The 15,744-nt window shown below is 35.1% G+C and overlaps 1 protein-coding gene across 3 annotated transcripts in view; it reads left to right on the top strand.

The window, feature by feature from the left end:
- Positions 1-6,249: 6,249 nt before the first annotated feature.
- Positions 6,250-15,744, top strand: part of tha1 (threonine aldolase 1) — a 30,287-nt gene continuing 20,792 nt past the window's right edge. For 2 of the 3 annotated variants that reach the window (XM_067369822.1, XM_067369820.1), the window contains exon 1: positions 6,250-6,751. In XM_067369822.1, the coding sequence (XP_067225923.1) occupies positions 6,508-6,751 (244 nt within the window). In that variant the 5' untranslated portion in view covers positions 6,250-6,507. The remainder of the gene's footprint in view (positions 6,752-15,744) is intronic. The other variant, XM_067369821.1, reaches the window with a different exon arrangement.

Below are 15,744 nucleotides of genomic sequence, written 5' to 3'. Positions count from 1 at the left end.
ATATTAATTTCTTTAAAAAAAAAAAAAATCTTACCAACCTCAAACTTTTGAACTGTATACAGTACTGTGCAAAATTCTTAGGCCACCACCAGCTTTGTTGTTTTAGAAAAGTTTTAATGACCATCCATATTTATTTTTTTATCTTTACTACTATACAAACAGAAAATACAGGAAATATTTACACAGAATTCTGAACAAAATGGCTTCTTTAAGCAAATCAGTATTGTGACCTCCGGAACTTCTTCCAGTTTCTCAAAGAAGAAATTCTGAGAAATTTCTCATCAGATTTTGAAAGTTTTCTTTACCTTCCAATCTTTTCCCATCCCATTTAGGTTTAAGAAAGCTAGGTTTCTTAAAAAATAACTGTAAAAACATGAAACAAATGTACACAGTAAAACACTGTTTTCCATCGAAACAGTAATATACCATATAAACAATGCATTCTGGGTAATATTTGACATTTGAAGAAAAGAGGCATATAGGCTACTTTCTCAAAAATGACAAATAATATTACCCAGAATGCACTGTAATATACAGAATGCATTGTAATATACAGAAGTAATATACTGTAAAAAAAAAAAAAAGCATTCTGGGTAATATTTGTCGTTTTCGAGAAAGTAGCCTATAGGTTATTTTCTCGAAAACAATAAATAGTATTACCCAGAATGCATTGTTTTTACTGCATATTACGGTTTCAATGGAAAACGGTATTTTACTGTGTAATTTTTTTTTTACAGTAATTTTTTAAAGTGTGCTCAAGTCTAAGGGGAGGTCAATAAATATATATAGAAGTCTTTTTTTAAAAAAAAAGTCTAACCCTTTTCTGTATTTTAATACAAATTTCCCATATTTTCTGGTTATATTCTAATAAAAAGTCTCAGAAATACGGTATGGTCATTATACCATTGCTAAAACAACATCTAATGGTGGCCTAAGACATTTGCACAGTACTGTATTGTACTTGTATATGGTAAATGGTTGAGTTTAACAAGGCCTGACCTCTGACCACATGCATCATTATGCAACATCTTCTGACTAATTACGAAATATAACGCCATCCACAGATAAACGTGAACTTTATTGGACATGCACATTGCAAACATTGTTCTGGTGCCAAGCCATGAGGGTAACACCTCATTTACCGCATTCTCTTTTGATTGAGGTCATTACTAAGAGTGTGTTGACTTAAGGGAGACAGATTGCACCCTTGAAAGAGAAAGTGGAAGAACACCACCCACCGTCCGCAAACAACAGCAGCTCATTTGTGATATACACATTTGTATGGTCTATTTTCAGCCCCAGGGTTTATGGTTATTGGAAAGGCGTTGCCCTCTCTCTCCTTTCCGAGAAGGAGTCAATATTTCTCTGTCTCTCCCTCCATTCACAGCTAATCCAATTTAATGTCAGAAAAACGGCCCAGCTGAGAGCAGAATGGCATATTTCTAAGACATATAGAGCAGTGCATATATATACACACATACACGTGCACACACACACACACAGAGCAGCTGTGCCTCCTCAGCTGAGAGCAAATGCAGGGTGGCAGGCAATTCTTCTTGAATGTCACTTCTATTGTCTGTCGCTGCAGTTTTGTTATCCTGAGTTCCTGCACACAGAAGCAGGATGCAGCAGCTGCAAGAGCATTTGCAACGGTCGCATCACGTCGCTGTATTATGCAGATGAGACCGAAGGATCTTGGAGGAAATGGAAAACTCATGTCTATCGGTAATGCAGGGCTTCCTTATCGCGAACGGTACCACACCAGATCAAATGACAGGCTCGCTTTCACTCTTTATCTCTCTCTCAGCCTGTACAAACAAACACACCTGCACACAAACACACACACACACACACAACTCACCATTCCAGTAAAATTACAAAGTGCATCATTTCCCTTCTGATTGTTATGGCAATAATAGCTAGATTAGCAAAAATGGATTAAAGCATGACTCTGAATTACAGTCACCTGTGCTCATGAGACACTCAATGCAGTTTCAACAAAACAGCTTGTGACATGTGATCCTTCCAGCTTTTACTGGAATACCTGCTGCAGGATTCCATGCTGTACCAGGAAGGAAGTGAAGGTTTGAAAAAAAAAAAAACACACACATACCAAACGTAATCATAATAAAAGCATAGTTTGTAAGAACAGAAGAGGTGAAGGTTAAATTAGCAGGTTGGTGCATTGGTTTTACTGGTAGTCGTAACATGATATAGTGTGAATACGAGTACAACTAGTAAAGTGGGACGCTTAAGCATATCATCTTGTGTATATATTCTCATGTATAATTAATCCTAGTATGGGATGACATTATTTGGATCATATATTTAAAAAATTTGACAAATGATCAGAAAGTGTTCTACTTTACCTGTATTCAACTCTAGTTAAAAATAAATATATACATACATACACAGTAAAATATAATATAATTTTGACAGTAAAAAACTGTAATAATGTATGTTTATATATTTTTGTGTGTGTGTATTAATTTAAGTATATTCTGTGAAACCTAAAATGCTGTTACCATATTTTTACTGTAAATTTCACACGATTTTTATACAGTGTAGGAAATCTTTATTTTAATAGTTAGAATTGTTAGTCTAGTTAAAAATAAATACATACATACACAGTAAAAACAAATGTAATTTTAACAGTAATGTGTATGTGTATATATATATATATATATATATGTATATGTGTGTATATATATATATATATATATATATGTGTGTGTGTGTGTGTGTGTATATATATATATATATATATATAATGTAAATTTAAGTTCATTCTGTGAAACATAAAATGCTGTTATCAGATTTCTACTGTAAATTTCAGTGTGTATGTGTAAATATTAATGTGTATGTGTATATATAATGTATATACTGTATGTGTGTGTGTATGTATGTGTTCGTGTGTGTGTATATATATGTATATATAATGTAAATTTAAGTTCATTCTGTGAAACATAAAATGTTGTTATCAGATTTCTACTGTAAATTTCACACATCTTTTTTAAACAGTGTAGGAAATCTTTATTTTAAAGTCCTTTATATTGGAAACAAAATCACAATTGGTCTTTTTTATTTTGGAACAGGAGCAATTTTACAGAGACTGAATGAAAACTAACCAAAATATCCCCTTAGCTTAAGGACATAAATCTCTTTTGTTAATAAAAACTATGCAAAATAAGTTTCATGGCCAGTAAGTAATATGTATAATGTGTGCATACGTGGACAAAGCACTTTAGGACACAATAGCGGGAAACAAAAGGGCCAATTGTTTTGAATCCAAGTGGAATCTGAACCAGATCTTCTGGTTTTGGTGTTCCACTTGACCAGCACGTCCAGCATGTTCTGTCTGTTTTGCTGCAAATGCCACTAAAATAGAGCTCCAGATCCCAGGGCCTGTGATATCATAGTACAGTGATGATCTTGCTAAATCCTGTGCTCTATGTTTAGATTGTGCTTCAAACTCAAACCGGGAAATGATGAGCCCTAGGCTGTATCTCCTTTTTAGGTTCAGTGATGTACCTGATGACAGCTCGTAATGCTGTTTATTTAACTAACAATATTATCTGCATTAAAAAAAAATAATTGAATACAGATTCCTGATGAGGGTTATTATTGTAGACTAAAAATAACTAAGACGAAAACTATTCATTTAACAACATTTTTATAAAAACAAAGTGAAAAACTTAAAAGAACTAAAAAAAACTAAATAAAACACTAAAAAAAGAATAAAGAAATGTAGTAGTCACTGAGCATTCATCACGTGACAAAAAGTATTGAAAATACTTTTGTAAACTGAAATAAATTAATGCAAAGTAAACTTAAAAAACTAATTTAAAAATAGTATTAAAATAAAAACACAAATCAATCTTGCTCCTGACAGACACTGCTATGAAGGATCCAGGCATCTACTCCAAAAACGAAACCATTCTCATATTTACATAAATGTCAGCATGCACATAGCAGGCATTATCAGCACTACACTAAAAAATGACTGTGAAAACCCCAGAACATGTATATAAAAAGTATGAAATACACAAAAAACTGCTGATCTAAACACTTGCTCTAGTTTTCCTGGGAGAACGTTTTCCCAACCCACTCCACTAGAGTAAATATGCAGCATTTACAATAACATACAGTCTGTGTGTGCATAGTTTTGGTCAGGGAAATATGCAATGCAATCAGCAGGAGAATCTTAGCGTGGTGAAAAAAAAAAAAAAATAGAAGAATGAAGGGAACTCTTTCAAACTGACTTCCAGTAAACCCTCCTCTTACTGCAACGGTTTCTCTCACAACAGGGAGCTGTTTCTTCAGACACACTAGAAAAAAAAAAAAAAAAATCATATGCAGCTCATTTACGGGCACTAATCCAGCAGCTGCAGTAAAAGACAAATATATAGACACACACACTGATACATTAAGGTAGAACGTGCTGTGTCTAAAAACAATCCGGCTTTGCGTGTTTATTTAGTACTTTTGAGTGGACGCTCTGTGATGACAGATCCATATTTACCGCTATAAATCAACAATAGATCATCCCATGGAGCATTAACAGGATCCAAACAATCTCCTCATATGTCAAAACTCCTTCTGCTAACCTCAAAGGTTATGTTAACTCAAACTGAGAAGTAATTCAAATATATGGACCGTGTGTTTGAATGCATGATGGGAGTCTTCTCGCCACACACAGATCTCTGCTGCACCACTAGTCATGCCCTACATCCAGAGCAGTCTGGCATGGGATGGATGACAAATGCTCTCATTTGAATATAATGTAAGAATCGGGTGCCATCTGGCACACCCTAGTCCTCACCTACCCCCACCCTCCTGCCTCTTACTGGAAACCCAGACAGCTGCTCGACTCACTTTCACAACCTCTCCTGACACCTCCCGCAGGGTTTTATTAGAGTCGGCCTGGCAGAGCTCAGCTGCTGGAAACACAGCCAGTAAAGGCCAGGAAACCTCCGCTGCTGACCGTATGACATCACTGCAGCGGGTGGACAGGCCTTTCAGGTCTGAGAGGAGCGAGTGTAAATAAGATTGAGTTACTCACGGCACCGAGCATGCGAGCGTGACACTCGAGTATCAAGCGGATTTAGAAGCCATGCTGACATTCCGGTTGTGATGTTATTTTTGATTCGCAATTAGGAGCTATTAATGGGAAATTGATATTTTAGTGGCCACATATCACAGTCAAATAGGGAACATCTTCTATATGGTGTGAGGTCACTCAGCAAACAAACATGCATGTCGTGATTAAATTATTGCTACACATCTGTAGGAGGATGCAATGTTTTAAAAGTGAAATAGTTTGTGGTTACATATGACCAACAGATATTTTAGAATACAGTCAAGATTTCTAAGATTGCTAAATGTCAATGACTATAAGAAATATAGGCTATATATATATATATATATATATATATATATATATATATACATATAACATGGTAACACTTTACAATAATTAGTTAACTTGTTACGTTATTTATTAATCTTTGTTACCGTTTGTTAGTTCATGTTAGCTCATAACAGATCTAACTTTTGATTTTTAATAATGTATTAGTAATGTTAATTAAGATTACTAAATGCTTTTAAAGTATTTTTTTATTATTAATAGTTTATGTGTAGTTAACTAATGTTAACATATGGAACCTAATTGTAAAGTTTTGAAGTGTAAAGCCACACTTGAATGTAATTTAATAATGTTATTTCTTTAGATACAAAATATCACAATATGGCATCTGCAAACAAATGACGCAAGATCTTTTCTCAGAACTAACTTAATTTCCTCAAAGTTATCAAGTTCACACAGGGGTGTAAAGTAACTATTGACGTTGTTTATCATATTAACTTTAATCATGTTCCACAATTTGATGACTAAAAGAAGTGCTTGTGTTAATAAAACGTAACTTTGTTTGATGTTTTTTTTTTATTTAATGCAATGCTATTTTTGAGTGTGGATTACAGGATAAGATACTTTTTAAGGTCACTGTGTGATCAGTTTGCTCCATAGCCTGCACAGTCTCAGAAAAAGCATTTCAAAAGTAAGCATTTCATATGATGCCTTTTAAAATATATATCTGCTACATAATGCAGCTCAGACCCAAAACTACAAACTGCTCAAGTACTACAGAGCTAAAATGTTAGACATGAGCGCCCACAAGTGGACAAAGTGAGTATAACTTTAGTCAACTCTGTAAATGCAGACATACTGTCTTTTTCAATACAGGCCATTTTTTCACCAGGGTCAGTATTACAACTCAAAGTGTACACTGGAACTGGTTACTTTCTGGAGATTAAACAACCTGGACTAATGTAGTTTTGAGAAAATTACTGTAAACTGATCGATATCAGAGAGTTCCATTATTCATGTCTGGAAGCTTAAGCCCGTTTACATCAATGATTATCGAACATAGTACCAAAGTTCAGGGAGGTCCTGTGAATTGATGCACTATTGCAGAATACTCCGTTACATTACAGTGCAAAGAAGAAGACATGATCTCCAGAACACTTATGATTCCAGCTCGTTTAGTCCGCCATTGCTTACACAAACCTCGTAGTGTTTTTTGCGTGGATCCGGTGCGGCTGTACTATGGGTCCCCGCGGGCTACGGGATCAGCTGTTCGCACTGTGGACCTCCGCAGCGACACCGTCACCAAACCCGGAGCAGCCATGCGCCGAGCCATAGCAGAGGCAGAGGTCGGAGACGATGTGTTCGGAGAAGACCCTACTGTTAATGGTTGGTTAGATGTTAACACACAGTCACTTTTCTGTGCTTCTGCTTGGGCAGACTCTATTCTTACAATTTAAGAGGTTCCAGACGTGTTTCATTGGGATTCATCTGTTAAAAGCATAAAAACAGATGTTATTGACGTCACATAGCTCCTCAATAGTCTGTACTCTTTCCCGCTGTTTCTGTAATGGCCGCGAGAGGGCGCTCACATCCGTTAAACCAGTTACAGACGACAGGGCTCAATCATAGACTGTAAAAAAGGATTTGAGGAGGGGGAGGAGGGGGGTGCAGGGGGGATGGCACCCCCCTTTTTTAAAAAAAAAAATGACAACCAACCCCTACCATCCCCTTTAGATTAAGTGTTAAGCATTATGTAAATCTTATCTTGCAAAATTTTTTTTACATGAAACGATCGGTTTGTGCGAGAAAATGAACAGTATTTATATTATTTTTTACCTTTAATACGCCACTATGTCCAAATGCGTTCAGCACTCGCTTAGTGAGGTCTGATCGCGCTCTGACAATGGCAGTGCGCATATACTTCAATGAGTGCCAGACATTACTGCCGTTGTCAGAGCGTGATCAGACCTCACTAAGCGAGTGCTGAACACAGTTGGACATAGTGGCATATTAAAGGTAAAAAATAATATAAATACTGTTAGTTTACTTGCACAAACCGATCGTTTCGTGTCTTAGGACATCAGTGTGTTGTCACGAGCCGCAGGGTTTAATTTGGATTTGTCTGTGCATGTTTTTTTGACTCTTATAAATTGCGTTACCATTGACTCGCATTATAAGACTGACAGACGGCAACGGTTGGAGTTAAAAATATACATTAAAATATAATTTATTTCTGTGATGCAAAGCTGAGTTTTCAGCATCATTACTCCAGTTTTCAGTGTCACATGATCCTTCAGAAATCGTTCTAATGTGCTAATTTGATACTGAATTATCAATGTTGGAAACAGTTGTGCTGCTTAATATTTTTTATAACCTGTGATACTTTTTTCATGATTGTTTGATGAATAAAAATTCAAAATTTTGGGGTCAGCAATTTTTTCCTTTTTTTGAAAGAAATGAATACTTTTATTCAGCAAGGATGTGTGAAATTGATTTAAAAAAAGTGATATTAAAGTGATATTGTTAGAAAAGATTTCTATTTTGAATAAATGCTGTTCTTTTTAACTTTATGCATCAATGGATCCTAAAAAAAAGTATTACTGGTTCCAAAAAAATATTAAGCAGCGCAACTGTTTCCAACATTGACAGTAACCGAGTATCAAATGAGCATATTAGAGTGATTTCTGAAGGATCATGTGACACTGAAATAAATAACACATAACAACTGCTGCAATAAAAATACTTATTTTACATATTTACTAAATTAGAATTAATTGAATGCGAAAAAGAAATTTCATGTTATGACCAAACAAAATGTTTATATTTATGTTTGTATATGATACATTTTATATAAATATTATAAATTTATATAAATTTCCCCAAATTTCCAATTAATTCCCATAAATTCACGTAAATTTCCATAAATTCACGTAAATTCTTGTTAAGTTTCCAAATTGGAATATTTCCAAAATTCCCCCGGTTAAGTTCCCGTGGAAAGTTTCTGGAAATTTACCAGAATCTTTCCGCCCCTTTGCAACCCTAGTTAAAAATCATCATTTGTGTTCTACTGAAGAAACAAAGTTACTTACATCTTGGATGCACTGGGGGTAAGCAGATAAACATCAAATTTTCATTTTTGGGTGAATTGTCCCTTTAACTTGGCAGCCATATTTGCAACGCTTCAAAACAATCTAAACAACTTTTGTTATGTCAAAATGACAAGAAAATTAAGTTTACAAAAAGTAAGAACACAAAAACTCTAAATTCTAAAATGCCATTGAAATCAAGAAAAACAAAAACCCATGACCATGAAAAAATAAGAAAAAATATCCATAGCTTTTTATGGCATCCATGGTAAACTACAGTGACAAACACATATATGAGAAATCAGCCTATGTATCTCAACAATGGTGACAACAAAATATTCAGACAAGATCAACTCTGGACATCACAAAAGGCTACTAAAAGACAGAACAAAAACCACAGCAAAAATAAAAGAAAATAGTTAGAATTAAAGAAAATAATAGGACTTAATTTCTACAGCTACATAATTTATTCATGCTGTGATGCATGCTGGGAGTTTTTACTACTGTTCCCAGCATGCATTGCGGCATAACACTTTTGATTGTCACCATTGTTGAGATTCATGTGCTGATTCTTGATGTCTTTGTGTGTCATCTTAGAATAATTTTGTGTTTTTTTTTTTTTTGTTTTTTTTTAATTTCTGATTGTTCTTTTATGAGATTTCAGTGGTTGGTAGTGATGGGAAGTTCGGTTCTTTTCCGCGAACCGGTTCTTTCGGACAGTTCGATTCAATAAACCGGTTGAAAAAAACGGTTCACCGGTTCTTTTACGCTCCGACGTAATGACGTCATCCACGATGACGTCGTCTAGCGCGGGCCGGGTTGAAAAAATAAGTGATTCAAATATATAAAGTTAGTAATCATAACATCAGTCAACTAAAACATTATAATCTGAAGCGTTTCTTACAATTTAGTTTTGCATCTAAAGCATCCAAACACATACAGGCAGTGATGTGCAAATAAAGTTTTACAGTTATAAAGTGAATAAATTAGTCTTCATCAGCGCAGAAACCATGATCCTCTTACATTATGATTAAATAAACTTACGTTTCGCCAGATTGGCTCCTCATTCGAGTCCTCTCATAGCATCAGTTGTCCTAGTTAGCCGGTGCTTGTACTGTTCTGTAGCTTCAGATCACACGCTGAATCACGCATGCGCAGTATCATCAGCTCATCGGTTCTCAAATCGGACACGTCCGAAAGAAGCGGTTACTGCCTACTGCAGCCTACTGCTGATACTGCTTGCTCTCGCTGTAGTTTGATTACGTCCTTTTTTAAAGCTGTCCATGGATTATTTATAAAACAAATAAATGTTTAGTTTGATAAATCTAATTGTTTTCAATCTTTAAAAAAAAAAATAACTTGAAAGCACAACTGCACAACTTTTACTATTGCTTTTTAAATAATATTAATATAGAAAAATGAATTTGTAGAACTATTTCTGAACATTAGTTTGATCTGTGTACAAAATATGTTCATGTTGGCATGTAGTTTATTATGTACAGTATTATGTACAGTATTTTATGCTATTAATCTGCTATGGTGTATTTGGAAAAGCACAATAAACTTTTTGTATTTTGAATTAAGTCATAAACATATTTTCAGTTTGTTTTATATTATCACACTGTCCGATGTTCAACAAAACTTGACTAACGTGCTTTTCGTTCACTTGAAAAGTTAAACGCATGCGCAATATCATCAGCTCACCGGTTCTCAAATCGGACATGTCCGAAAGAAGCGGTTCTCGGTTGTGTACTGATGATCCGAAAACCGCTGCAACCGGTTCTTGACTCGAGAACGAGAACCGTGACAGGCTGTGTTCGTTCGTGTGCGCCGCGCATGCGCACTCATATCAGCTGCTCTGCAGCTCATGCCCATCATCATCAGTTCTCTCTTTACAGCAGGTTAAGTCACTGTACTGTTGGAGTAACTAAATAACTCCGGGATGTTGGTTTATTTCGAGAGGTAGTGTCAGGCACGTCAAAAAGTGAGTAACTTTAGTAATTTGTGGATTCATGTTTGCTTACTGAAGATGCGAACTGTTTGGAACGATTCAGACCGATTTTGTGAACTGGTTCAACCGGTTTACTGAAAAGAACCGGTTTAAAAGAACGATTCGTTCGCGAACCAGACATCACTAGTGGTTGGTTTTGTTCGGTTACAAGGTTTCAAAGACAGTTAGTTTTGTTTCGTTACGAGTTTTATTGGGAGATTCGTTTTTTAGGAGATATCCATAGCAGTGAGATTCATTTCTTTGTGAGATTTTATTGACAGTCAGTTTTCATTGTCAGTCAGTTTTATTCAGTTACAAGACCTCAATAACAGTATGTTTTTTTTTTTTACAAGATTTCAATGACGATTGGTTTTGTTCCTCTACAAGAGCTTAATAACAACCATTTTTTCCATTACAAAATTTCAGTGATAGTCTGTTTTGTTCAGTTACGAGATTTCAATGACTGTAAGTTTCCAATGACTGTTGATTTTCTTCTGTTACGAGATCTCAAAAAACTGTTTTGTTTTGTTACGAGATATCAATGACAGTCAGTTTTGTTCCATTCCCACGTAGAAGGCGACGTTCTCGTGACCTTGTACAACGTTCCCTAAAAGTTCTCTAAAGGTGACGAAAATTCTGAACCTTTACAGAACATTCGGGATGTTCCTAAAATGTCCTCTTTTGGTAATGAAAGTGTTGCAGTTTAAGGTTCCTTATATGACTTTAGGGGGACGTTACAGTTTGGTTATTTTATGGTCAAAAAAGAATGTTACAAAGAGGACATTTGGGACTCACACGGTCCTCTTTTGGTCATTTAATAATGTTCCCGATATGAGCTAACATTACTTGACAACGTCCTTAACATAGTGGGGACGTTCTGAGAATGTTCTGGGAACGTAAAATTTCTAACGGGGTAACCTGTCACTTAGTAACATTCCCAGAACGTTCAGAGACAGTCACTATGTGGAGTTCTTTTAAGGTTTGGGGGATGTTATTTGGTGGACTTTCAGGGAACATTCAGGACGTTCTGGGAATGTTTAGGGGACTATTACTATAGGATGTTCTGTTAGTTTGCCAAATGTCCTCTTTGTAACGTTCTCACGCAACCATAAAATAACCAAAATAGAACGTCCCCCAAACTCATATCGGGAACGTTATTAAATTACCCAACAGAGGACCGTGTGGGAACGTTCTGTTAACGTCCCAAATGTCCTCTTTGTAACATTCTTATGTGACCATAAAATTAACCAAATTGGAATGTCCCCCTAAAGTCATATAAGGAACCTTGAACTGCAGCACTTTCATTACCAAAAGAAGACATTTTAGGAATGTCCCAAATGTTTTGTAAAGGTTCAGAACTTTTAGGCAAAGTTGCGCAAGGTCACGAGAACGTCGCTTTCTATGTGGGTGTTTTATAGAAAATAATAAAGTTTGAAGTCACCGTTACGGAGGTGAGTGTTTACTTTAGATGGGCTCTTGATTCTTGTTAGAGACTAAACTCTGAGTGTTTTAACTGTTAGTTTTGCATTCATTAACGGTTAGTGTTTTTTTCTTTTAGGAATTTTCTTTTTCTTTTTTTTTTTTTACTTTTTTTAATTCATTAGACAGAGTTTTGAGCAGTGTCTCTTAGACTTGCACAGACATCATGAATCAGCGTATGAACCTCAACAATGGTGACACTAAACAAAAATCTTTTTTGTGACTTTAGTAGCTTGTTTTGTGATACTCAGAGTTGATCGATCTGAAAATTTTGTCACCATTGTTGAGGTTCATATGCATAATCTTGATGTCCGTGTGAGTCTACATGATGTTGTCTGAATTTATGCACGATGATACAAATTTTCAAAATATCAAAAAAGGACAGGATTTTATGCATCAAAAGAAAAACATAATTCAGAGTTCAGTGAATAAGGGCACTGTATGATGAAGTCACCAACAAGAAGCAAACAAATTTGCTCAGATTTTTTTTCTTTTTTTTTTGTAACAAAAGCGCTTTAAAATAACAAATTTACAACAATTGGAGAAAAATTTGAGTCTAATTGTCAAGGGTCAGGACCCCAACTAAAACAAGCGCTTACCTTCATAACGGTGACATTTATAAATTTTGATAAAACATCAACCTCATTAAGAAGATTTGAATGTAAGAAATAAAGTCAGAGTGGTTTGTTATAAGTGAAGATGCAGAGATCTAGAGAGATCTGTTAGTGTTTAATGTTCTGTTTCTATTATCTGAGTTTTGAGAGGTCACCATTGTGCTGGAAAGTACAGCCTGTGCTTCAGTCAGTGATGATCCAAAAACACTGATGTTATGCTGTGTGTTGCTTTATTTAAAGACAGAAACTGTAGTTGCTGATGCAGTGATACAGTAGTTACATTAGCTCATGCATGTGCTGTTGTCAGTTAATGATTTGCTGCAAGAGATTTGCATTTTAAAGAAAAGGTTTCAAAGAGCTTTTTTGTTGTAAGACATTTAAGAAAAAATAGCTTTTGTTTGCACAGCCATTTTTGTTTTTTGACAAGGGCAGCAGGGATGTTCTGAGAACATTTCCAAATAAAATATGGTTCCCTAAACGTTCAGAGAACGTCTTGAATGTTCCCTGAAGGTCCGCCAAATAATGTCCCCCAACCCTCAAAATAACTCCACATCGTGACTGTCTGTGAACGTACTGGGAACGTTACTATGCAACGTCCGTAACACCATGGAGACTTCAACACATGGGGACATTCTGAGAATATTCTGGGAATGTAAAATTTCTAGTGGGGATTACAACATTTCAATGATGGTTGATTTTGTTTCTTTACAAGATTGTAATGACGGTAGGTTTTCAGTCACGGTTTTATTTGGTTACAATATTTCGATGACAGGACGTTTTTTTCTGTTAAGAGATTTCAATGACAATTAGATTTGCTCCATTATGAGATTTCAACGACAGTCAACGATTTCAACATCGGTTTTATTTAATTACAAGAGTTTAATGATGGTTGGTTTTGTTCCTTTATTAGATCTCAATCGTTGACAGCTTTGTATTGTTATGAGATCTCAATGACGGTTGGTTCTGTTCCATTTCGAGATTTCAATGATGGTTGGTTTTGTTTGATCTTGCAAAGGAACAAAACCGTCCGTCATTGAAATCTCATAATGAAACAAAACTGTCATTGAGATTTCATAAAAGAATGAATCTGACTTCACAAGATTTCAGTGATGGCGTGTTTTATTCCATTAGGACATTTCAATTATGGCCAGTTAAGGGAGTTCAGTGATGGACTTTTTTTTTCTTTACAAGATCTTTTTTTTCTTCAACGAAGGTAGGTTTTGTTCCTTTGTTTCTTTACGAGATTTCAAAGACAGTCGGTTTTGTTTCTTTACCAAATTTCAATGATGGTTGATTTTAGTCCTTACTAGATCTCAATGACAATCAGTTTTGTTCTTTTACAGGATCTCAATGGATGACGGTTTTGTTTTGTTATGAGATTTCAATGACGATTGGTTCGGTTACCCTTCTAGATTTCAATGACAGTCAGTTTTGTTTGGTTATGAGATCTCAATGTCAGTTAGTTTGGTTCCGTTAAGAGATTTCAATGACAGTTGAATTTGAAACAATTCAAACTGTTGGTTTTGTTTATTTACAAGATTTCAGTGATGGTTGGTTTTGTTCTGTTATGAGATTTCAATGACAGTAATTTTTTGTTCCTTAAAGAAATGTATATAATGGCTGTTTTGTTTCATTACGAGATTTCAATGATGGACAGTTTTGTAGTGTTACGAGATTTCAATGACCGTTGGTTTTATTCGGTTACGGGATATCAATGACGTCTGTTTTATTCAGTTATGAGATCATAATGACGGTCAGTTTTGTTCAGTTACGAGATCTCAATACAGTATGTTTTGTTCCATTACAAGATTTCAATGACGGTCGATTTTATTCAGTTATGAGATTTCAATGATGGTTGGTTTTGCTGGGTTATGAGATTTCAATGATGGCTGATGGTTTTGTTCAATTGCGAGATCTCAATGATGGTCGGTTTTGTTTCTTTTTTCTTTTACAAGATTTCAAAGACATTTGGTTTTGTTTCATTACAAGACTTCAATGATGGTCGGTTTTGTTCCTTTAATAGATCTCAATAGCAGTCAGTTTCGTTCCTTTCCAAGATTTCAATGACAGTAAGTTTTGTTTCATTACGAGATTTCAATGATAGTTGTTTTGTTGTGTTACGGGATCTCAATAATGGTCGGTTTTATTCGGTTACAAGATATCAATGACATCTGTTTTATTTAGTTATGAGATCTCTAAAGCTGTCAGTTTCGTTCCTTTACGAGTTCTCAATGACAGTCAGTTTTGTTTCGTTGAGAGATTTCAGTGATGGTTGGTTTTGTTGTATTATGAGATTTCAATGACGGTCAGTTTTGTTTCTTTGTTCCTTTATGAGATTTCAAAGAAGGTTGGTTTTGTATAATTGCAAAATTTTAATGATGATTTTGTTCCTTTACTAGATCTCAATGGTTAATATTTGTTTTGTTATGAGATTTTAATGGTGGTCGGTTCTGTTCCTTTATGAGATGATGGTTGGTTTTGTTTGGTGATGTGATTTTGGTTGCTTTTGTTTAATTACGAGATCTTATTGACAGTTTTTTTTGTTCCGTTATGAGATTTCAATAATTGTTTGACACAGTTTGAAATTTGAAACAGTTCAAACTGTCGGTTTGTTTGTAAATAATATTGTAAAGTATATTAAAATAGAAAACCATTATTTTGAATAGTAATAATATTTCAAAATATTACAGTTTTTCTGTATTTTTGATCCCATAAATGCAGGCTTGATGAGGATATGAGACTTCTTTCAAAAACTCAAAAAATAGTAATGATAAAAATAGAGTGCTTCCATGTAAGTTGTAAGAACTAAATAAAGTACTATATCATTTGTGATGTGAAACTAACTAACTACCTGCATGGTATGTGAGATAATGTAGGGATTACTTTTGCCCCAGGGTTACACCCCTTATTTTATATATAGTTTATTTTAACCCTTTATTCAGTACAGTTTAAGGTGACTGTACTGGGGCGTTGGGTGGTGTGATGTGCTTTATGATCTTTTTTTTACTCCAGGGTGACACCCTTTATACAGTACAGCTTATTGCAACTGTCCTGGGGCATTAGGATCCACTCAAGCAACAGGTTGATCCACTGATCTCTCTAACACATCTTCCCGCAGTTACCCAATCTTCAAAAAAAATCTCCCACCCAAATAGAGACAGGGCTCAACCCTATTTAGCTTCAGTGGGTGTGCAGGTGAAAGCTTCAGGT

Source organism: Chanodichthys erythropterus, chromosome 19, assembly GCF_024489055.1.
Source record: "Chanodichthys erythropterus isolate Z2021 chromosome 19, ASM2448905v1, whole genome shotgun sequence".
Taxonomy (NCBI): Eukaryota; Metazoa; Chordata; class Actinopteri; order Cypriniformes; family Xenocyprididae; genus Chanodichthys; species Chanodichthys erythropterus.
This window is presented reverse-complemented; position numbering and strand designations above follow the sequence as displayed.